Raw genomic sequence first — 22,231 nt, 5'->3', positions numbered from 1 at the left:
CGCGCGCGCGGTCACGTGGGGCGGGGCGGCGCGGCCGGGCAAGGTGACACCGGGGGGACACCGGGGGGGACACCGGGGGGGACATCCCGGGAGCATCGCGGGGACACCGGGAGGACACCCCGGGAGCCCCTGGACCACCCCCCCCCCCAGCCCCTGTCACCGGGATGGGAACTCCCCCCCTTGGTGACACTGAGGGGACAGGGATGTCCCCGTCACCAGGATGCGATGGATCCCACTCCCGCTCCTACCGGGCTGTCCCTGACACCGGGATGTGATGGAGCCACACCCCCAGAGGTGACACCGAGGGGACAAGGGTGTCCCTGTCCCCGGGATCCGATGGATTCCCCTCCCCTGCTGTCCCTGTCACTTCTGGCCCTGTCCCTCACCCCCCGGGATGCTCCCCCGGACTCTTCCCAGGCCCCCTGTTAATGAGTACAGTAAAATAACGCAGCTCCACACTTCCCTCTGTGTTTTATTAACTTACACTTTAACTCCAGCACGTAAAACAGGTAAAAACTTAAAAAACTTAACTCTTTTTCTGGGACGAATTCAGCACTCCAGGTGCTTTGCCCAGGGCTGTGTGTGTGTGCTTTCACACTTGGCATGGCTGAATTCTTATTTTGCAGCTCACAGTTACTTCCCCAGATAATTTTTGCCTTAAATTGCCCATCTCTAAACCTCTGAGAAGCCCTGGAAGTGGCAGGGAGAGAAAATCCCTCACTTCTTGCTATGAAGAAAGTGAAGAAAAAAAAAATAAAATAAATAAAAATATATATATATATAAAAATCAGCAAGCATTAGCATCTGCCAGGTGATTTATAGCCCCAAGGAACAGTGGGCATTCTGTGTACTCATTTCAGGCCCACTGGGTGGTGCAGATGGCATTTGACTCATGAGGGGCTGTGACAGTGCAAATATAAATCCAATTAAACAGCAAAATTCAGAGCAGAGGATGAGTCAGGCCCAAGTGCTGCTGCTCCAAAGCAGAGCCTGAAACAACAAAACCCTTTCCCATCAATCACAGGTAGAGGAATAATTAATTACCAGACCCAGCACTTTCTTTATGAGCAATAATACTGTAATACTCAAAAAAATCCTTAGGTTTTGGAGGCTTTGGGATCCTGGGCAGTGTTGAAATGCTTGAGGTGAGGCAGAGGTGGAATGGTGAATGTTTTATTCAGGCTACACCACCACTTGAACCAGTGCCCAGGGTGACACAGAGCACACAGCTGAGGCAGGAAAAATCACAGCAAGTTCTTCCAATTTGGAAATTCTGACACAAACTCCTCAGTCGAGCCCTGGAGCATTTTAGGATTATTATGGTGATAAAACAGGACTTCTTTATTGAGAAGGGAACAATCTTTATGATGACAAAGCACCACAGCTCCTTGCTCTTTCAAATGCTCAAGGAAAAACACTTATTTCCTTGTGTTTTGTACCTGGTACAGCACAGCACAGGGCAGAAACAACACAGAATGCAGGTGGAAAATGTCCCTTTGGATTTAATCCTGCTGCTTCCACCATTAAAAGAGCCCTTCCTGCACATTTTCCTGAGCATGAAGACTGTATGACCACCACCAGACAAAATAAAATGGGTAAAAAAACTTGCAGTTCCACTCCTTACAAAAATAAACCCCGACTGACCTGTGAGAAAAATACAATTTATAACGGCACTGAGACCTCTTTAAGTGAAATAAATGCCAGAGAATTGGCACCACACTTGGCATCAGGGCTTCAGCCACAGCTGAGGCCACTAAATTGTTGCCACTGACCTGCAGCAACACAGCTCAGCTTGGGAAGCTTTCCCTGCAGGATGCAGCAGAGGGAAGGTTGTGATTGTGCTCTCTGGCACTCGGGCTGACCACAAAGCAGAAGTTTCCCTGCACTCCTGTCAGTCCCTCTGCAAACCCCCCCAGAGCTGCACAAACTGCCCCCACTGCCAGGGGGAGCAGAACTGCCCCCAGAGTTACCCTGTTTCCTTCTCTGGGCTGCTCAAAGCCTGAGCTCTCTGCTGCTTCCTCTCCAGGTACCGAGCTCGGGCATCCTGGATGGATTGGTCATCATTCCTCCTCTCCATCTTCCTTGCAGAGCTGTCTGGGACTCTTTCTGGGGGGCAGGAGAGAAAGAAATAAACTCTCTGTGTCAAACCCCACTCCCTTCCCCAGCATTACAAATCCCCCTATTTGTTAAATACCAAAAAAAAACCTCAACAAAATCTCTTTTTCTTTCTTTTTCCTCCAAGTTCCAGGCAGCTATTTGAATGATTTCCAGAGTGAACAGACTGCACCAGAGCAGGAAGGGGAAAAAAAATTCAAAATAAAATCATGCCTTAGCTGCCATGTCAATATTGGCAGCTGGGCTCATCTCATCCCCAAATCTTGCTTTTTATTGTAGCAGAGAATATGCAGCCTGTGTTCTACACAACTATTTCTTCTTTGAACTGCACATCCCAAACTCAGGTTTAGGCAGGACAGGACAGGAAAAAGCACTAGGATAAACTATCTTTAAAAGATTTCCGGAGGCAGGAGGAAGGGAGAGGAAAACAAGCAGATAAGGGAGTGGGTAAAGTCAATATTGCAGATCAGCCACCAATAGAAATGCACATTCCCCCACAGCACTGAGACCTTGGGACTGCTTCTCACAGAAGGGAAGAGAAGCAGAAAATAATTTTAGTCTAAAATAACAATAAAAAAATAAAAATCAAAGGCTCTGAGAGCCTAAAATCTGTGTGAGTGAAGCAGCTACTGCAGCCTGGTCCTGGGCACAATGTTCTGTGATAAGAAGCTTTAATCAACATCCATTGTTAAAATATTTCTAATTATTATGTCTTGTCAGCTATTCAGCCATCTATATTCCTGAAGGTCCCAGAAATACAACATCTCTAAGGTCAATATTAAACCCCAATTAATTGGCAATTGCCTGATGAGGTGAAAATGTGAAAGGGGACACAGAGAACATTTCCTTCAGATAAACTGATGAGACTCTTCTGAATTATTTACAACCAAATGAAATTCATGTTTAAAATGGTGTGTTTATACAATAATGCAGGGTAGAAATAGATGCTGGTCTGAGCACAAGTCTGCATTTTTTCCTTTGTTAAGGAAATGGAAGAGAATCTGTATTTACTGTACAATAAATCACTGCTTGGGAAGGGTCAGCTCAGGAGTAAAGAGGCCCTTTGAACACTTGGCTGCTTTAGGAACCTGCTGACAGGAGAATCCCAAGAATGTCAAGCAGCCAGATCAATTAGCAGGCACCAGTTCTAATTAAAACTGACTATTTAAACATATGGCATTAAATTATTGTCAGAATGAGACATTCACCAAAATGTGAGATTTTTTTCCTCTGTGCCTATTGCTGGGTGAGGTTCATTGATTTTTTTTTTCCTTCTGCCCCACAGCTCTTAGGACTTCTCCCAGGGCAGCATTATTTGGGCATCAATGGCTAAACACCCTTCACAAACTTAAATAACCAGCCTCAAAATGCTTTTATTCAACTCTATTCAAGCTCTGCTCTAGGACACCAAAAAGGGGGGAGCATGGCGAAAAGCAGCAAGCAAACACCACAATTCACACTGCTGAGACAGAAAATAAGCACTGCAGAGCTTATTTTCTGTGAGTGAGGAGAATAAAACAACCAGAACTACAAACAAATTAACACCTTCTAGCCCAGAACGGGAAGAGACAGACACAAAGGGGTCCAAAAACCACACAAACAGAGAGGGATGAGCCCTGTGCTTACCACACTGCCTTCTCAGCTCCTCCCTCTGCTTCCACTTGGTTATTTCCTCCTCAGTCACCTCTTCCTTGGCCACACTGCTCAGCTCGTAGGCGTCCAGCTGGTGCAGCCTGGGCAGCAGGTCCCTGACCCACTCGTAGCGCACGGGGCACACGGTGCGCACGTAGATCTTGGAGGTGACGGCCACGTCGTGGAAGATGATCCACTCCAGCAGGGTCTCCTGGTTGTAGAGCTGAAAAATTCAAAGGTTGTCTCACAGCTGGTTTGGTTTTCAGAGCCCCACATCCAGCAGGATGTCTGTGGGTCAGATGAGAGGGGATGTTATCCTGAATTTTCAGATTTGAAATTGCCCGTGAGATGCAAAGAGCCAGAGAGAAAGTCCAGCCTGTGTCACCAACACCTCATAAACCAAACCTTTACCAGGTCTGCAGAAGTGAGGCTCTTCCCCCACTCTCAAAATCAACACTGCAGCAGAGCACAAAGCAAACACCAGGCAGAGTTTAGGGACCTGCCCCTTATTCCTTTTAGAGATGCTTTTCTGCTTTAGCAGGAGGCTTTGGGAACTCACTGTGGATGAAGGGTGGATATAGACTATGCTGCCATGTCCATCCATGGTGCAGAATGTCCTGGCTGCAGATCTGAGAAAAATAAATAGAAAAAAAACAACAACAACAAAACAAAACACACACTGCTGTGATTAGACAGCAACACTGAACTAAACAAATCAGCAGCAGCACAGTAAAAAGTTCTCAGATATCTACCTAGAGGAAGCTGCTTCCCATTTAAAAAGTGAAATACAAGGTAAGTGATTTTCCACAGCAGCACTGCAGGTGTAACACCACAATAACAACAGGGTTTGGGAGTGAAGCCTTTGAAAGCTGTGACAACTGGAGATTTCCAAGCCCTTTAGCTGAGTATCTGGAACCACTCATCAGCTGGTGAGTTCATTTCATAGAAAATCACATTCCTGGGAAGCTGCTGACACCCTTGGAATAGTGAAGACAGCCAAAAGCAGAGGTTCCAGCCCTTGCAGAAACATCTCCTTCACCTGCAGTTACTACTTTGCTACTTCTGCCAACATACAACCACACTTCTAAGTAACTTGCATCACTTTTTTTCCTTTCAGTTCTCCAAACTTCACTCCTTACCTCCTAGCAACATTGATGAAGTATCCTGCACACAAGCATCTTCTCAGTATTTCAGTTTTGGAGCCTTCAAACGTCTCTTTAGGGAAATCTGGCAGCTGGGAAAAGAGAAAGCAACACGAATCAAGATCTTTCCTCAAGAAAAAGCAGTTAAATCCCCTCCATCCCATGGATTTTAAACTCTGGGTTTCTCTCTGTACAGAAACCATGAGGAAAGGAGGAAAACTCTCCTTCTTGTCCATTACCAGCACTGTACCTGAGTTACACAAGCAAAATATTTCTGAAGTGGTTTAGTTTCTACTGGAGAAAGGCAGCAGCAGCCTGGCAAAGGCTCAGCATCCACCACATCTCTTAAATCTACGTTTATGCAGCTCAAACATATCCAGAAATTATATTTTATTTTTACCTGTTTCAGTTTAGTGGTTATTTCCCGCAGCTGCCTTTCCACACTAAAAGCAGATTTCACAGCTCTCCAATGGATCCAGTATTTCTGGCACCAGGCTGAGGGAGACTTGCTGAGAACAGAAATATTTGAATTATAAAGAAGCCCTTTGTAAGCTGCTTGCAAAGAAACTTGCCTCTATTTTATTGTTATGGTCGTACAAAGGCAACAACCTACACAGGCAGATACATTCCTGGCTTAAATAAAAAGTGTCTGGATGGAAATTAGAGCTCACAAAAATCTGAAATTAGGGATGAGCACAGAGATGTGTGTCTGCAGCACATTAAAAACTGGGAGTTATGATGTTACTGTAAGGGAGAATTTCATACCTTGCTTTGCACTGTTCAAAAATATTTAAGAGGGTTGCAAAGTCATTGCATCCTCCCACTTGTGAGGCAAGTTCCTGGTGTTGTAGCTCAGCCTCCTTTTGCTTCTGAGGATCACCTGAGGAATAAGTTACATCTCACTTAAAGTCAGTTTTATCACTACCTTATTTTCTGTTTGTGTGTGTTTGGCAGCCTTGGCTCTCTATTTCTGTTATTTTTAGATTTGTCTCTCCTTCTACAGCTGCATTTACAGTTCTTCCCCCTTCCACTATTGCTGAACAAGAGCATGTAGATGCTATTAAATTTATGATTAATCTCATCACAGCACCAGGGATGAAGAATTCCAGTCTCTTAGAAGGCATTTCTCACTCACAATCCATCCAGAGGCTGACATGGAAAGATAAAAGAACAAACAAACAGCTCACAGGGATCAAGTGAGAGGAAAAACAAGACTGTTGAACCCACCCCACCACAGCACCCTCTAATCTACTGAGCTCAGCTTTGTCCTACTGCCACACTAACGGGAGATCTTAAAATAAATAAAGATAACAACCAGAGCATCTGTGAGCTTAGTGGGAATTCACCTTCACCAAATGCATCAGGCAAAAGCAACACTTCCAAAGTGTTATTCCAGGCTTTTAAACACCCAAAGGATTTCTCCTCCAGCACAACCTACTCCCCTTGGGAGAGGAAGGCAAAGGCCAGTGGAGCTGCTGCTGTTGTAGGGGATGTCAGAAGCTTGTGGGTTCTAAAAGTTAAAGGGGTGAAGCAGGGAGGCCTCACCCCACACATCTGGCACTGGGAAAAGTGCCTGGAGGATGGGGATCTGTGTCTGCTTCCTCAGAGCTGCTGGAGGGTGACAGACAAAAACCAAGGGCACAGAGGATGGGAAAGCAAAGGGACAGTTGTGGGATTGGGAAGGAGCCCAGGCTGGCAGCAGGGCCTGTGGCACAGCTCAGGGAGGACAGAGAGAACTGGAACAGAGCCAGGGAGGCACTGGGCAGGACAAAGGTCCCCCACAAAGGCTGCAGATGTGTGCCACAGCTGGGGGTGGGCAGCAGGAGGGGAGAGGAGCACGGGAGAGACTCAAGTTTAGCACTAGTGAAAGACTGAGTTCAGCCCTAGTGGAACTGTGCTCTACTGAAACTATCCTGGAACCGCAGCAAAATTACATTTCATTTCAAAATTACATTTACATGAGGCAGTGCCAAGCCTCTCACAGAACCCTAATAATTTGGTTAACCAGTTATTGAACAGAAAAGACAACCCAGAGGTGATGCCCCATTTGCTAAAAGCAACCAGTCCCTGCTGTCTGCACTCAGACCAACAGCAACACATCTGCTGTGGTGCATTTTGGTTTCCTGGTGGGGTTTTTTGGTTTTTTTCCCCCTTTATTTTTGCCTCTTCCCTTCTGTCACAGAGATTTCACCTCATGACCTCTCAGCTTAGGCATATGCTGCTTTCCAGCTCAACAGCCTTGGGACAAACTCAACCCAATCCCTGCTGCTCTGGGGCTCTGGAACAGCTGCTGCCCAATTCCTGGCACGCAGAGTGCCCTGACTCCAAGACCATGGAAAGCTGGGAAAGCTTTTTTTTTGGGGAAGAAGGGCCCCACCTGGACGGATGAAGACGTTTTCCACAGACAGCATGGCTGCAATGGGAAGCAGGAGATCCTCACAGTCCAGGGAAGCAGCTTTTATCACAGCACAGGACAGGTTGGGAGGGAGGGGAAACTGCACCAGGAATTCTCCCAGTCTTGTCACATGGCCTCTCCTTATACCAGGGAAAAAAAAATAATAAATATATATATATATATATATGTAAATAGCATATTCAATGAAATCATGTTTAAATGTGAATTGGGTAAGAAGTGCTTCCCTCTGGGCTGTGAGTGCCCACACAGGTGCTGGGGACATGGAGAAATGTAATTAGCAATAAAACTATCCACATTTCTCCAGCTTGCTTGTGTCTGCTCCACAGCAGGCACAGCCAGCTTTATTTTCTTTTTATATTTACAAGAAGAATTCCTGGAAGCTCAGGATAAGATCTCACTTCCTGTCTTGAGCTCTTGGATGGATCTCCCTCCAAGCCTGAGCTCTGAGCCACAAGAGTCTGGGCTGTGCCCTCAGGAGCTCCAGAGCTGAGGGAACTCCAGCCCACGTGGAGAAGCTGAATCTCCCCAGCCCCAAACTGTGCTCCATCCCTGTTTCTGTAGACAGTTCAACAAACCCCAGTAAACTTCCTGCAAGTTACACAAGGACACACCTTCTGCTGCTGGGGAAGGAAGGTAGGACTCCTTTAGTCCACACAAACCACCAGCCTAAGCCTTAGATTTGAAATTCCTCTAGTGGCTACAACCCTTTGGTTTTTTACCTGTCAATAGCATTGCACTGGTAAAGTTCCTTCAGAGCTTCCAAAATATGTCTTTCTTCAGGGGGGTCCAAATAGGGAAATCTGTAGTTAAAAACGAAGTAGATTTGTTAGTTTTCATATTTAGAAAAATAATTTTTAAACCTCCCAATGCAGGTTTTCTGGCCAAAGTTAGATAATCATAATGATCATCTTCAGCATATGGCTGTGTTACTGTACAGCTCCCAGCTGAGGAATTTCTGATGACAAATCCCAGCATGGAACACACTAAACTGCATTTTCTACACTTGTATGGTCTTAGAACTAAAAAATTCAAGGGTGAAATGAAATTTTTTGGGCCTAAAACACAATATTTTAAGGATTTTAATATTTAAAGGCATAACCCCCATATATATAATCTATAAATATATATATAATAAATATTATATATTAATATATGAATAATTACATTACATCTAATATAGTAATGTAATTACATATAGCATATAATTATTATTATAGTAATATATAACAACATAATTAATATATCAATAATAGAATTGTATAATATATTGTATAACTTATTTATAATATTTATTTTCATATTCATTACTTATTAATATCTATATTTATTTTTATATTCATTATTTATTAATATTTATAATATTTTATGCTTTATTAATTTCTAAATACTATATTCATTTTTATATCTTTAGGAAATATTTTATAATTGAATTATATATTGTTATTTTTAATCATATATTATAATTAATTATTTGAATATATTATACATATTATTATATTAATAATTATAATTAAGAATAATTAATATGTCATTAATTAATATATAATTAAATTACAAATTATTATAATATAATAATTATAATGATAATAATTATAATAATGATAATGATAATAATTATAATAATGATATAATAATGATAATAATGATAATGATAATAATAATAATAATAATAATAATAATAATAATAATAATAATAACAATATCTATAATCCTTAATATTTTAAGGATTTTAAGCATTTAAAGGAACACCACAAATAAACTCATTTAATTTGGGAGAGATGGGAGTTTTGGCCAAGCCTCAGACTGGACTGGAGCTTGGGATCCAAGCAGGAATTACAGTGGAGAGGAGCAGAAAAGCTGATTGAAGTGTCCCAGTTGGCTGGAGACCTAATCCTGCCTCCTGCCCCTCTGAGATTCCGGGACAGGGATAATCCCCCTTCCTCTGCAGGGAGGTCACCTGATGACATCATGCACGGAAAGGCACTTCAAGGTGAGGATGACAGATGTCAGGCTGCTCCTCCTGATCTCTGGCACGGTGTGCTCGGGCATGCACTGCTCCCAGAACTCCCTGCTGTACAATCCAAAGCTTTTCCCCGCCGACGTCCGGCCAGCCCGGCCAGCTCGCTGCTTGGCTTCGCTCCTGCCCAAAAACAACCGACATGCAAAGCCCTCATCCCCTCTGCTACCACCCCAAAAAGCACAGGGATTTCTCTCTTTCTAGATGGAAGAGGTATCCCTGCACAGCAACTGAGAAATCCACCTGTGCAAGAAATGAAAAAGAATTTCTGTGCATGGAAGGTTTTTTTTTAAACTGTGTATTCAGCCAGCACTGGTCACACCTCAGACAATGCCAATTCCTCCTTCACAGGAATTCTCCTATCCCTCCTGTTCTCCTCCTTCCTAATTTAGCAAGTTGTATATCCTGAGCTACTTTTTACTTGGCAGCAAATAAAGTGGTCTTAAATTATGGGGCTTTGAGGTTGCTGCCTATCTTTGATTAATTTTTTTAAAGAGCAACTAACACAGAACATTATCGCCAGAGCAGCTCCCAGAAACAACAAGTGACATTTTTAACTCACTTTGAGATGGGAACCACCTCCAGGATGTCCAAACCGACTCGGGGATTATGATTCAACTGCTTCACAAAGCCACTGTCTACCACATATCTGAAAAAAACAATCCAGAGAGGTGAAAAATAGAGAGCTGGGCAGGTAACTGATGCATGGATTTCATCAAAAAGAACACATTTATTCTCTCTAGGCCCTGGTTATTTAGTAGATTTGATTTCAAATTGGGTTCAAAAACATTGGTCACCTCTAAGACTATAATAATATCAAGGGGTTTTTTACTACACACCCAAGAAAAAGGCAATAGTAGCAGAATAAATGTGTTTTTCCAAACCCAGACCTTTCTGAATTATTCCCTCTGTTACAGCTTTTTATGAGGGACAGAAATCAATACCTGACTCCTTCAATGGTCAGAGATGTTGCAGCAATGTTTGTGGAGACCACACATTTCCTGATGCCTCTGGGAGCTGGCAAAAATATCTTTTTCTGTTGATCTAAAATGACATAAAATGGCAATAAATAAATAAAAAATAAATTTTTTTAAAAATAAAATCAAAAATGAAATAAAGTAAGGTCATCTGGACTTCCAGTTACTCAATATCCCCTTCCTAATTGAGGATCTTGAAGTCATATCCAGCAGATTTGGATTTTGACTGGAAGCTCCTGTGCAAGTAGAGAAGGCTGAAGTTTGATTTACTTTATGATGACCACAAAAAAACCCCACCCCAAAATGCCACAATATTGTAACAAAGGGGTTAATTAACACCCTTTTCCCAACCCAAACAAAAAATTTGCTGAGGATAATGTTTATAACAACTCTTCCAGTTAAGATTTATGTGGTTAAGTGACATTTTGTGCTCTGACCTGTGGACATGGAGCCATACAAAGGCAGGGTGAGGAGACCCTCCACAGCCCGGTCGTGGACCTCGTAGCGGTAATCGATGGATTCTGCTTTCTTGAAAAGCAAATCACAAGTTCTTTCTATCTCATTTTGGCCTAAAAGACACACAAGAGCATTCAAGTGACCTAATTAGTTACAACTCTGCCTTCCTCGTTTGCAACATCTTTAAACAAGGTTGTTTTGTCAACATGCAGAGCTGCCAACATCATTAAAATGAATGAGAGGGGGTTTAGGAGGTGACATCCAGCATTTCCACAGGGCCTCTCACCAAGGATTTTCCTTAAAAGATATCTGAGGGCCTGGCCCATGCATGTAGGGTTTTACAGCTAAAATAATTCTTCCTCCCTGAATTAACAACCAACTAAACCATGCAGACAGCACAGAGTCAACCTGGCTATTCCTAAAATGCTCTTAAAATACCATTTCCCAGAACTTTGTGCATCAACCTGCACACCCTTCCCACCTTCCTTCTTCCCTTCTCACCCCTCTAGGAGAAACCAGACAGGCTTTGGATGCTTTTGTGCTTTGCTGGCAATGCCATGATTCACCTGGAGTATCCAGGAAAATTCTCACCTGTGAGGAAAACCAGGATGTCACCTTCTGGTTCATTCAAGTGAACATCCAAGGTGACCTTCACAGCCTGGAACAAACAAAACCAGTTGAAATCCCGTTTAGTTCTTCCTAGGACTCATCATCAAGTGATCCTCCCCTATTGCCCACAGAGATGCTGAGAACACAACACAGCAGCTCATGCTTGTGGCCTCCCCAAGATGAAAATCACCCCAAAAACACAGAGAAAACAAAGCAGGCCAGACCTCTGTGACATAGGCAGAGCTGCCCACATCCCTGGGGCTCAGCAGGTTGCAGAATATCTCCTTGACAGGGTAACTTCTTCCTGGAATGTGCAGCACTGGGCAGTGCCCAAAGAATTCCGAGAGCTTTTCCACCTCCAGGGTGGCTGACATCACCACCACCTTCATGTCTGTCCTCCTGCCTGCTGGCTTCTTCTGCAGGAACAGTTTCTTCAGCAAACCAAATAAAATATCCTAGCAGAAAAATGGGAACAGCTGATGTCAATACCCTGGTTTTGTTAGAAGTGCCTGCCAAACTTGGAAATTTTATGATTTTATCTCATTGAAAATCACATATTCCAGGCCTAAGCACTTTGAAGAAAACATGCTTTTACCCTGGACATTTTGGTTTCTGGAGTTCAATTAATTTTTTACAAGCTCTTCTCACAGCCTATAGACAGCACCAGTGTAATTCAAACTCCTTTGTTTTTTATTTTTATACTCTTTTGATCAAGTCATTCGTGAGAAGTTACCTCAGACCCAGTTTTCATCCCATTTTCCAGCCTGTCCTCTGACTGTGTGTGCACCTTTCTTTGGTTTTATTTCTTGCTATGACCTCAGCAAGTTTATTTTACTCTGTGGTGCTCTGAATTACAAACCTGCTCCTTCCACCATTTCAGCTCAGTTATTTGCAATACCTCAGATGCCTGAGGGCAAACTGGGATTCAGGAAAGCATTCTCCCTTTTCCCAGCTGGACTGGGAGATTGTTTGCTGGAGCAGGAGGTTCTCTGACACACAACACAATCTCCTGAGGTCTCAGTGACTTGAATGTCCCTTTGTTTGCCACAGAAGGGTCAGGGTGACCTCTGAAAACTTTTGGGACTCAGGTCTAGATGTTTCCATGGACCCAAAAGCCATAATCTCCTTTGCACAGTCATACACACACCCTGAGAAACGCTGGGCCTCAGGGCAACAGAGGTGTTTTGGCTTTTATTTGTGTATTTTGCATTGGTTTGTTTTTTAAATTCATATTCCAGAAAATTTGTGCTCTGGCTTCAAACTCACGGAAATTTTGGGAGAGTATTCAACAGCCAGCAAAGTTTTAACTGCATTTAAATGCAACAACTACAAAAACTCCACTATTAGAGGCCACATCTTATTTTAAACTTCTGCAGCATGGACTAAACAAAGCAGCAGCTCTGTGCTCTTAGGACAGCAAAAGGATACAGCACATCCACGGAAAGTCAGTCAAAACCCCTGGGGACTGTGCTGAAGTCCAAGGAAGGTATGAACAGAGCACAGAAAAGGAGAAACAGTGACCCAAAAACCAGATAAAAGGTGACACTCACGGTGCTGAGGCTCCGCTCGTGGGCTTCATCCAAAATGATGACACTGTACTTGCTGAGGAGGGGGTCTGTCAGGATCTGCCTCAGAAGGCACCCATCAGTCATGTACCTGATGGCAGTGTCCTGCAAGGTTTAATTAGACATTCAGCTGCCAGCCTGGGGTTTTAACTCAAAGCAAACACTTGTACACAGATCACACGTTTGTCCAGGACACCACAGCTGCTCGGCAACGTTTCACCTGCGAGGTGCCCAAAAAACATCCTCAGATGAGTTACAGGACACAAACAGCTGGGACAGACACTTCCCAAAGCCCAGGGACCCCAGCACAGCCTCGGTGACCCTGCCACACCCTCAGGACAGTCCCCAGGGCCCCACCTCGGAGGTGCAGTCGTCGAAGCGGACCTGGTATCCCACGAGAGCCCCCAGGTCACAGCCCATCTCCTCGGCCACCCTCTGTGCCACCGACACGGTGGCCACGCGCCGCGGCTGGGTCACACCGATGGCACCGTGCTTGGCCAGGCCTGTGGGGGATGCAGAAGGGGTTGGGTTGGAAGGGACATTAAAGATCATCTCATTCCACCCCCCCTTTTGGGACACGTTCCACTGTGCCAGGCTGCTGCAAGTCTTGTCCAGCCTTGGGCACTTCCAGGGATGGGGCATATTCTCTGGGCCACCTGTACCAGGCCCTCCCCATCCCCGCAGGGAACAATTCCTTCCCAATATCCCATCTAACCCTGCTCTCTGGCAGTGGGAAGCCATTCCCTGTGTCCTGTCATTCCAGACTCCTTCAGGTACTGGGAGGGGCTCTAAGCTCACCCTTTGAGCCTTCTCCAGGCTGAACACCCCCAGTGACTGTGGGATGTACAGGGACACCGAGTTGTGCTGCTCCAGATCACTTTAAAACACCTAACTATGTAATGTACACATGGCCACAGTTCGGTTTTTTTTTATTTAAAAGGTTTAATCAAGCCACCTCTTCTCATCACAGCCCAGCCCGAAGCTGCGTCACCCTCGAGGAGACAGGGGGACCACAACGTGAGTTTCTCGGTGCTTGTGTCCCACATCCGCAGCCCGCGGAGGGGGGGTTTCGTTACCTGCCTCGTAGAGGTACTTGGGCAGCTGCGTGCTTTTGCCGCTGCCCGTCTCGCCGGTGACGATGAGGAAGGGCCGCTCCCGCACGGCCTCCACCAGCTCGCGGCGGGAGCGGCGGATGGGCAGGGCGGGGTCGGCCATGGCGGCTCCCGGGGCTCACCTGGCTCACCGGCGGCCCCGCCCACGTGCGCACCTGGCGGGAACCCGCGCGCGCCCCGCGGGAACCCCCCCCACCGCGCGCGCGCGCGCCCCCCGGGCCCGCCGTTGGCTCGCGCATGCGCGGCCCGCCTCCGCAAGTTCCCGCCTCTTCATTAAGCCACGCCCCACATAGCTTCCCGCCTCTTTCGCTGGGTCACGCCCCGCGCTCTCCCCTCAGGCCCTCAGGGCGCCTCAGAGTCACGAAATCACCCAAAAAATGACAAAAATCCCAAAATTACAAAATGGGGAGGGTTGGAAGGACCTCGAAATCAATCGGTGGGGACAACTCCCACCAGAATAGGCTGCTCAGATGTATTTCCTTACAAAACTTGACCATTGAGTCCACACATAAACTATCCTGATGGAACAACCCTGATTAGAATGAAAACATCTTGCCACATGTTTTAAAATCTGAGGGACAAGAAGGGATCTTGAATTCTGTCATAAATCAGAGTAATATTCTCTTTCCATAGGTCAGCTAAGGGCCCTTGTTACATTGGGCAGTTACACAATTCTGAGCAAAACAGAATTGGACACATACAGAAAATAATAAAATAGTGATAAACAAACCTGCTTCACCAAAACCTCTTCCTCAAAACAAAAATTTCTTTGATGTTTGATCTTTTTATACTTTCAAGCCTAGTCAACAAGAGATGAGATTCAATGTCGGAAACAGAGTAACCAACAAGCTCTAAGTGATGTGTTAGAAAAAACAAATTATCTGTCAGAATTTTTAAAGTTTAGGGCTGGACATGCTTCAGTGATCTCAGACCTAGGGGCGGGTTAACAAAGCTGTGGGGAAAATAAAGGATACCCTCTGGTAGTGGACACAAAGAATGCAGAATTTATGGGACATTTATGCCAGTTTCTGGCAGAACACCCAAGATACAAAAGAAACTGATAAACCCAGCTCAGCTCCAAGTAGGTAAAAGGTAATTCTGGTAATTCTGTGACTGCCAACCCAAGCAACCCACTGACCCAAAAAAAGAGAAAGACTCAGCATGGCACTAATTAGCATCAGAAGCGAATCATTAACCAATATAGGATAGAATACAAATTAACAAGTGGACTGTGTGACTCGTGGCAAATGGACACTATCTCCTTTTTTTTGCTAAAACATGTAAATAGTAAAAAAATTTGATAGTTTTGATGATTCACCCAGGCTTGGCAAGGCTGAAATAAATAATCGACGTCTCTCTGGGATGTGCAGTTATCGCCTTGCTGCACTCCGGGTAACAAATCTGATTTTTAAGGACATGAATAACTCCAAAACTCCCTGTGATGGGCAAATGATGCAGCACCGGCTGTGAATTCACAGCAGACCTGAAGGTGGCAAGCGCTGAACACTGAACACAAACCAGCTGCAGCCCAGCTCCATACAGTGCCATTCATTTAAGGATTTCCCTCTGTCTAATAAACATTAATGAACCACACTTTACAATTCCCCTGTGATCTTATCTCAGTTTCACAGATGGGGAAAACAGAAACAAATTAAGGGGTCTGCACACACCACAAATCAAAGGCAGAGCTGGGGGAAGAACCCAGGAATCCTAGCACAATTCCCTGCTCCAAAAACAGAAATGTGTTCCTATCCCTGCAGCTGCTCTGGCAGTAACTCTGTGGCACAGGGCAGTATTGTTACCTTTGGGCCATCCAGGAAGACTAAAATTGCTCTTTTCCTGAGGTTTAGCTCCCCACAGAACTGCAAATTCTGTGAGGTGATAGAGGCCTGTGGCTCTGCCAGCTTCCTCTGCTGGATTATCCCTCAGGATGTCTTTATTCCCTCCTGAGCAGAGGATCTCTCTTCTGATTAGCAGAGATGTAGCAGGATGTGGGGAATAATGAGTCCCAAATACTGGTACACTGTGGGGTTTATCCATCTCTCCCAGAAGAGAGGCCTGATTTCCTGGGGAATTTTCATCTCCTAGCACTGGAAAATGTGGTCCATTCCATGTGCCCGTGAAGAAAACCACGTGTATTAATTACATCCAGCGAGGAAAAACAGGTAATTGCCTTGTGCCTGGAATCTCTAAGTAGAGCCACTTTCTAGAAGAACAATCCCCGATTTCAGCAGAGACAGAAGAAACCAATGTTCCCTGCAAGCTTCACTCCTGTCAGACACCCAGCAGTTTTTCTGACAGCCAGGATTTTTGTGGCACTGGCTGTGAGTCATTATTGAAGAAGTGTTATTCTTAAAACAGAGGAAGAGTGCTGGAGAAAGGAGGTGTTAGACAGGAAAAAACCCAAACCCCTTTCACACCTCCATCTGCTGTCTTACAGTGCCTTGCTACCAAACATTTACAAATTGACAAGTTTTATTGCAAATCTTGCTCCGCTTGTTAAAAATTGTTTCTTTTTGAAGACAGAATCAGACATTTAGCCTTTCTCTCCTACAATGAATATATTTTCTTCATGTTTAGCTCCATGGAAAACAACAATTCCTACTGTGCAGCCTTCTGCCAGGATAGCCAGGTTATTCCTAACTGCACTCCCAGGTTTCTGCTAAAAAAAGGCTGCAGGAAATACAGCACTGGCAGGAATCTGCACTAGTTTAGATTGGTTCCTTCTGCAGGTGGGCAGTGTCCAGCCTGATCCAAGCTGGGAATTGCTCTGGTGGAATAAAATATTGTTGTGCTGGAAAGGGATTTGCAGTTCTCTGCTGAGAGCCCATCTCAGCTGCGGCGTTGAGAAGCTCCTCAGCCAGGTGTGACCGAGCTACGGCACAAAGGGTGAGGGAACTGCTGCAGCAACTGCTCATCCTTCTGTTGGCCACACAACCCTGTCCTGCTCACCCCAAGGCCCATCCCATTCCCCTTCCCAGCTGCTCTGGAGCTGTGCCTGCACATGGCCCGGACCTGCAGAGAGTCACAGCCACACGCTCGGGTCTCCGTGCCCCAGTTCTGCAAATGTTTCTGCACAAACATCATTGTATCCAGCAGAAGAGACCCGGCAGTATCAGTAGAGGCACTGCAGGCCTCGACTGATATTCTCAAAGCCCTGCTTTCTCTTTAAAGTTGGTCTAGGGAGTGATTTGGTTGATTTCCCCCCCCCACCCCAACATGTACGCCTGCATCACCCTTTTTAAATTTAACTCCAGTGTCAGATCTGCAGCTGTTTCCGAGGCCACATCCCTGAATGATTGCTGCTCCTGCCAGGTGCAAGCCTGAATAAAAAGGTCACGGGCTGGGGAGAGGATTAAGCTTTGGCTCAGCTGTTTGCATTCTCACACAGAGCACGGTCTGTCCATCCATCTGTCTGTCAGCCCTCACACACCATCCAGACAGGTGAGGAGCTGAATACTGGAAACAATTCAGTGACGCTCGTACAAAGCCACTACACCGTGTCTGTGGTTTAAAAAAAGCTCCCCCAGCAATCCTCCATGCAGCCCTTGGATCAGTGAAATTATCTGTGCAGAAATATAAATGCAGAATGGCATGGGAACAGTCTCCCTGGAGACTGGGGTAGGGCAGATTGGAGAATACCTAAATCTCGAAATGGTGTCTGAGATTTTCATGTTAAATTGGAACATTTTCTTCCCACGCTTACCTAAGGAGATGAAGGAAGGGAGCTTATGGGCACTTAGCACAAACACTGAGAGCAAGCAGGGAAAAAAATCCAAAAGGCATGGAGCAGATCCATCTCCCTGCATCTCCACCTGAAATATTCCACTGATTCAAGGCCTTTTGTATCTGCAGCTGTGAAAGCTGTTGGCTATTTTAATACCTTCTCACACTTGCAATTCTGTTACAACCCATGAGGGGCTTCTAATCTATTTCTGTATGTTAGACATCCTTCCTCTTCTGACTTCCTTATCAAATGTGCAAAACAATCAATAATTCACTTAGGCCCTACGTTCCCATTAGAGTGCACCATGGCTGTGATTTAAATATATTTCTGTGGCTGCAGAATGAGCAGATATCCTAAACTACCCTGGAAATGCCCTCTTAGACGTGACAGCATCTCCTGCTGTAGTTTTATTTCTCCAGCTGTTAAATCTAGGACAAAATACTACTCTTTTGTTCTATATTAAGACCATGGAATAACAGCAGCTGACTTCCCAGCCTCTGTCCTCATGGAGGGGAATGCAGGGTGAAGCATTAACCCCTGGCAGGAGCTTTTCTCATGCTAGGTCATTAAGAAAAGACAGATCTCCTTGATGCTGTCCTGCACTGGATAACAAAAAACTGGATGTTGATGAGCTGGGGGTTGCCTTCCTTCCCTTCCCAAGGCCCTCACCACATACTGTAGGTCCAGGCTCACCTGGGATTTCCTTCCACAGCCTTCTTCGGAAGGACCTGAGGCTCATGTAGCATAATTCAGGATAGCAAAGCAGGTTTGAACTCTCCTTTACCTCCCAGGAATGAGCTCATCCCTTACACCACTCTGGGTCAGCTCCAGGGTGTCCAGAGTGACAGATACCCAAGTGCCACATCCCCCAGACTTGAGAGATCTGTCCAAACCACACAAGTACTAAAACTTCTTACCAGAGACAGCCTCGAGACCCAGGGACAAGGACACAGCCTATCAGACTGAAAAAAAACCCCTCATATTTTGTCTGGGAATCTACAACCTCTCCCATTTCCTCTCGGCCCTGTGTTTAACCTCTCAGAATCAGCTCTGTGTGTCCACAACGTCCAGCAACGAGGGCAGAGCAAGAGGCAGCCACTCACGTCCTGGTAATGACTTCACTTCTTCCACCAGCTCTGGAAAAAACAGCAACAAACCCAAATCCCCGGTCCTGCATAATTGTGGCTCTGTTATTCATGGATCTTAAATCGTACTCCTTCATGAATTTTAATGTGCAGCCCATTTTCTTTCCACTAATCCTACATTAGGCTGGAAGCCTTTATAGACTGAACGTTTGCCCTCCTTCGCTTTTCATTCTGCGCAGCAGCACCGTGGCTGTCCCCAGGCGCTGCCCTTGTCTCAGCTGGGCTGGCACCCAACTCCAACCAACATGAAAGTGTTTTCTTATCAGATGCTCCAGTTCTGAGCATCCCTGGCAAAAGCAGCAGTTCTGAGCAGCAAAAGCTCCCTGGGAGCAGCAGCTCTTTATTTTGCCCTCGGTTTGGCACTCTGGGGTGCATATGAGCTGCCCAGCGTTGTTTGGGGCAACGCCTGTCTGCAAGTCCTTAGCACCATGATTTTATAAATCCCTTTTTCCAGCTAAAGCCGTCTCCACAAGTCATCAGGAGGGAGTGAAAGCCTTTCAGGAAATTCTCCTTTCCAAGGAATTCCTGATGAGTGGCACACAAGAGCAAACCACAGACGGTTCCACACCACCATGAGCTCTGAGATGCTGAACAGCCCTGTTTTAAATGATACTTAGGTTAAAAACCAGACAGGACCATGAGATACTCTCATATCACATTCTGCAAAATGCAGTTTGAGTCTTTTCTTTCACTACTACATTTAATAATTTGTTCAGCTGAAGTGTTACTTCCAAAGGGAAGATACCCAGACTCAGTCTGGATAGAGGAGGAAGCCACCATTTCCCTTGGAAACCATCCCTGAGGAATCATTCTGCCAGGCCTGCCCTGAGGAGCGGAGTCTACAATAAATTGAGGCAAGATGCTCTGTTTGTGTTAAATTGCTAAGAATATCTCCAACCCAGCCCTTCCATATGTCTCACAGAGCCCTTATTAGATGAAAAAGAAATATTGTACAGTTTTCAGCTCTAAACTTCTAAAAATACGAGAACTTTAATATATAAATGCATGTGGAGGACCTGGCTGGCGCTGACTACAAATGTTCCCAATTGCCTTTAATTCCACACCACTTGCAGAACCAGTGGTAATATCTCTTTTCCAAGATATCCAGAACATACCTGGTGTTCTAAGGATTCCAGCCCTGGGGACAGTGTGTGTGCAATCAGTGCACCAGGCAGAGGCAGGAATGGATGGGGCTGAAAATCTGATTTGATTTAAACAACACTGACCTGATGAGAAGCGAGGAGTCCGAACCAGGCCTGCAAATCCCATCTGTTTCTTATTTCTATAACGGGCGAGCTAAAACCCTAAATCCACACAGCTCTGAGCTTTGAAGCCAAATTTTGCAGCTTGAGTCCATTACTAGCAAATGATGACTGCTAGCCCAGCTCCTTAAATTGAAAGCTGGGATATATAACTCAACATTAAATGAAGGAGATGTATTGCAGGGTGACTAACAGCTAATCTGGAAAGGCACTTGGAGACAGAAATTAATGGATTGGTGAATAAATTGGCCCACCTCTTTGCTCCCTGTAAAATTATTATCACAACACTCATGGTTAATGGTGTTCTGAGGGTGAGCTGATGTTTGAGAACCCCTCGGATGCTCCTCAGCTGCTGGGAGCTAAAAAACACCCTGCACCAACTCTCTTAGTTATTGTATTAAGTTGCAGGTTTTGCTGTTTTTTTTTTTTTTTGCAGCAATTTGATGTCAGAAAAAAAAATCTCATCCACAAAGCAAGCAGCTTTTTAGCTTTGTGAAAAAGAAAAGTGAGGGTGTTCAAAAGAAAAAAAAACCTGGTCTCTGTCCCTTAATTCCCAGGAACAAAGCTGGAGAAGGCTGATCCCAGAGTGAGGATGGAATTTGGCAATTCCATTCCCATTAGAGCAAACCCGTTAACTATATAATGGCTCAAGGACAATGTAGATTGGAAAAATAAGCTTGGAACTGTAAGGCACCTAATTATTTTCCATCCATGTACCTTCACATTAAACTTTCCATCCATGTACCTTCACATTAAACCCCAGGGTTGGATGCTTCCCCGGCTGCTGGGGCACCCATTGAGTTTTTGAAGTGATGCTCTGTTTATAGAATTGCAATTACTCAGTATCAGCCTTTGTTTGGAGAAGAATCCCTGTCCATCCTCACTAATGGCTTCTTCTGATCTCATCCAGTGTGGAGGATTTCCTGAGCATATTAAAAACATTCTTCACTCTGCCTTTTTAGTTTAGCCAAAGATTTAACGACCTCAGCCTAAGAGCTGTGTGTTTGAGCTAGATTTGCTGCCTGACAGCTGGTGCTGTGCACTCTGTTCCCTCCATGTGCTCACAGGCACAAGGGGAGTGCTTGAACTGCTCACATTTGAGATTTTTCTGGGGTAAGAACCTGGAAGGCTGGTGAGGAAGTGTTACCCAGAAAAACTGTGGCTGCCACACCCCTGGAAGTGCTCAAGGCCAGGTGGGATGGAGCTCTGAGCAACCTGGTATTTTTAAAGAGCCTCTCACTGTAGAGATGGATGAGGATTGTAAAATGTCCACAGCAAACCCAGACTTAATTCCCCTGCAGGACACGTGAGCTGGTGTGAGCAGCACTTGCAGCCTCCTTGTTCTTTGGACAGGGTGAGGCTGGGGATGTAATTGCAGTTACTGTTTGCCAGAGTGCTGCATTTTCACAGTAGGTTTCATTTTACTCTCCATTTTCACTCATCATTTTTTTCTGAACTTACACAGAGAAAACATCCCTGCAGGGCATGAGTGGGGCGATTTTGGGGTGCACACAGCTCATTAAACACATTTCTTAAAACATTCAGAATATAATTTCAATGTGGACATCAAAAAACTGCCTCACTACCCCAGTTCTGTTGGACAGTGTTGGACACTTCTCCAGTTCTCCAGACTTTGCTTCCCCTCTCAAAAGGAGAAAAGGCAGAGAAATGGAAAAAAAAATAGAAAACTCTCACTACTGAACTGCAAAACATTTCCCCCCTCATTCAATACTCATCCATTGGGCCCGAACTAACTTCCATCTACGTGTCAAGAATAGCAGAAATGTTTACAAACAAAGCACTAAAGCAGCTGCGTGACCAAAATTTCCTTCAAGCAAAATAATTTTCACTCTCAGACTCATCAGACATGTCTGAGACACGTATAATAACTCCCACCGGTGCACACTGACAGGCTGAGTTACTGATTCTCCATAATTCCTTTTTTGTGCCATGAAATATCGTCTCCCCTATCTAAAGCAAATTGATCTTTTCACCCAATCTATTTGCCACATCTACCATTTAGTATTCAATTACTATTTCAAGAATAAAACCAGTT

General features: G+C 45.0%; 1 protein-coding gene across 3 annotated transcripts; it reads right to left on the bottom strand.

Annotated features, from left to right (window-relative positions):
• Positions 1–452: 452 nt before the first annotated feature.
• On the bottom strand, positions 453–20,275 carry DHX40 (DEAH-box helicase 40). 3 transcript variants are annotated; one of them, XM_086860022.1, is made up of 17 exons: positions 20,140–20,275; positions 13,287–13,432; positions 12,915–13,034; positions 11,589–11,819; positions 11,347–11,413; positions 10,737–10,868; positions 10,267–10,366; positions 9,885–9,971; positions 9,263–9,445; positions 8,025–8,105; positions 7,267–7,424; positions 5,655–5,769; positions 5,290–5,398; positions 4,887–4,981; positions 4,307–4,376; positions 3,742–3,970; positions 453–2,106 (listed from the first exon to the last, which is right to left on the bottom strand). In XM_086860022.1, exons 1-17 carry the CDS (start codon positions 20,180–20,182, stop codon positions 1,967–1,969), a joined length of 2,106 nt encoding a protein of 701 aa, XP_086716148.1. In that variant the 5' UTR covers positions 20,183–20,275; the 3' UTR covers positions 453–1,966. The 3 variants fall into 3 exon arrangements, with proteins under 3 accessions (XP_086716148.1, XP_086716149.1, XP_023795318.2); XM_086860023.1 differs by lacking the exon at positions 20,140–20,275 and adding an exon at positions 17,057–17,260; XM_023939550.2 differs by lacking the exon at positions 20,140–20,275 and adding an exon at positions 14,006–14,240.
• Between the last annotated feature and the right edge of the window lie 1,956 nt (positions 20,276–22,231).

This window comes from Cyanistes caeruleus, chromosome 21, assembly GCF_971803275.1.
Source record: "Cyanistes caeruleus chromosome 21, bCyaCae1.hap1.1, whole genome shotgun sequence".
Taxonomy (NCBI): domain Eukaryota; kingdom Metazoa; phylum Chordata; class Aves; order Passeriformes; family Paridae; genus Cyanistes; species Cyanistes caeruleus.
This window is presented reverse-complemented; position numbering and strand designations above follow the sequence as displayed.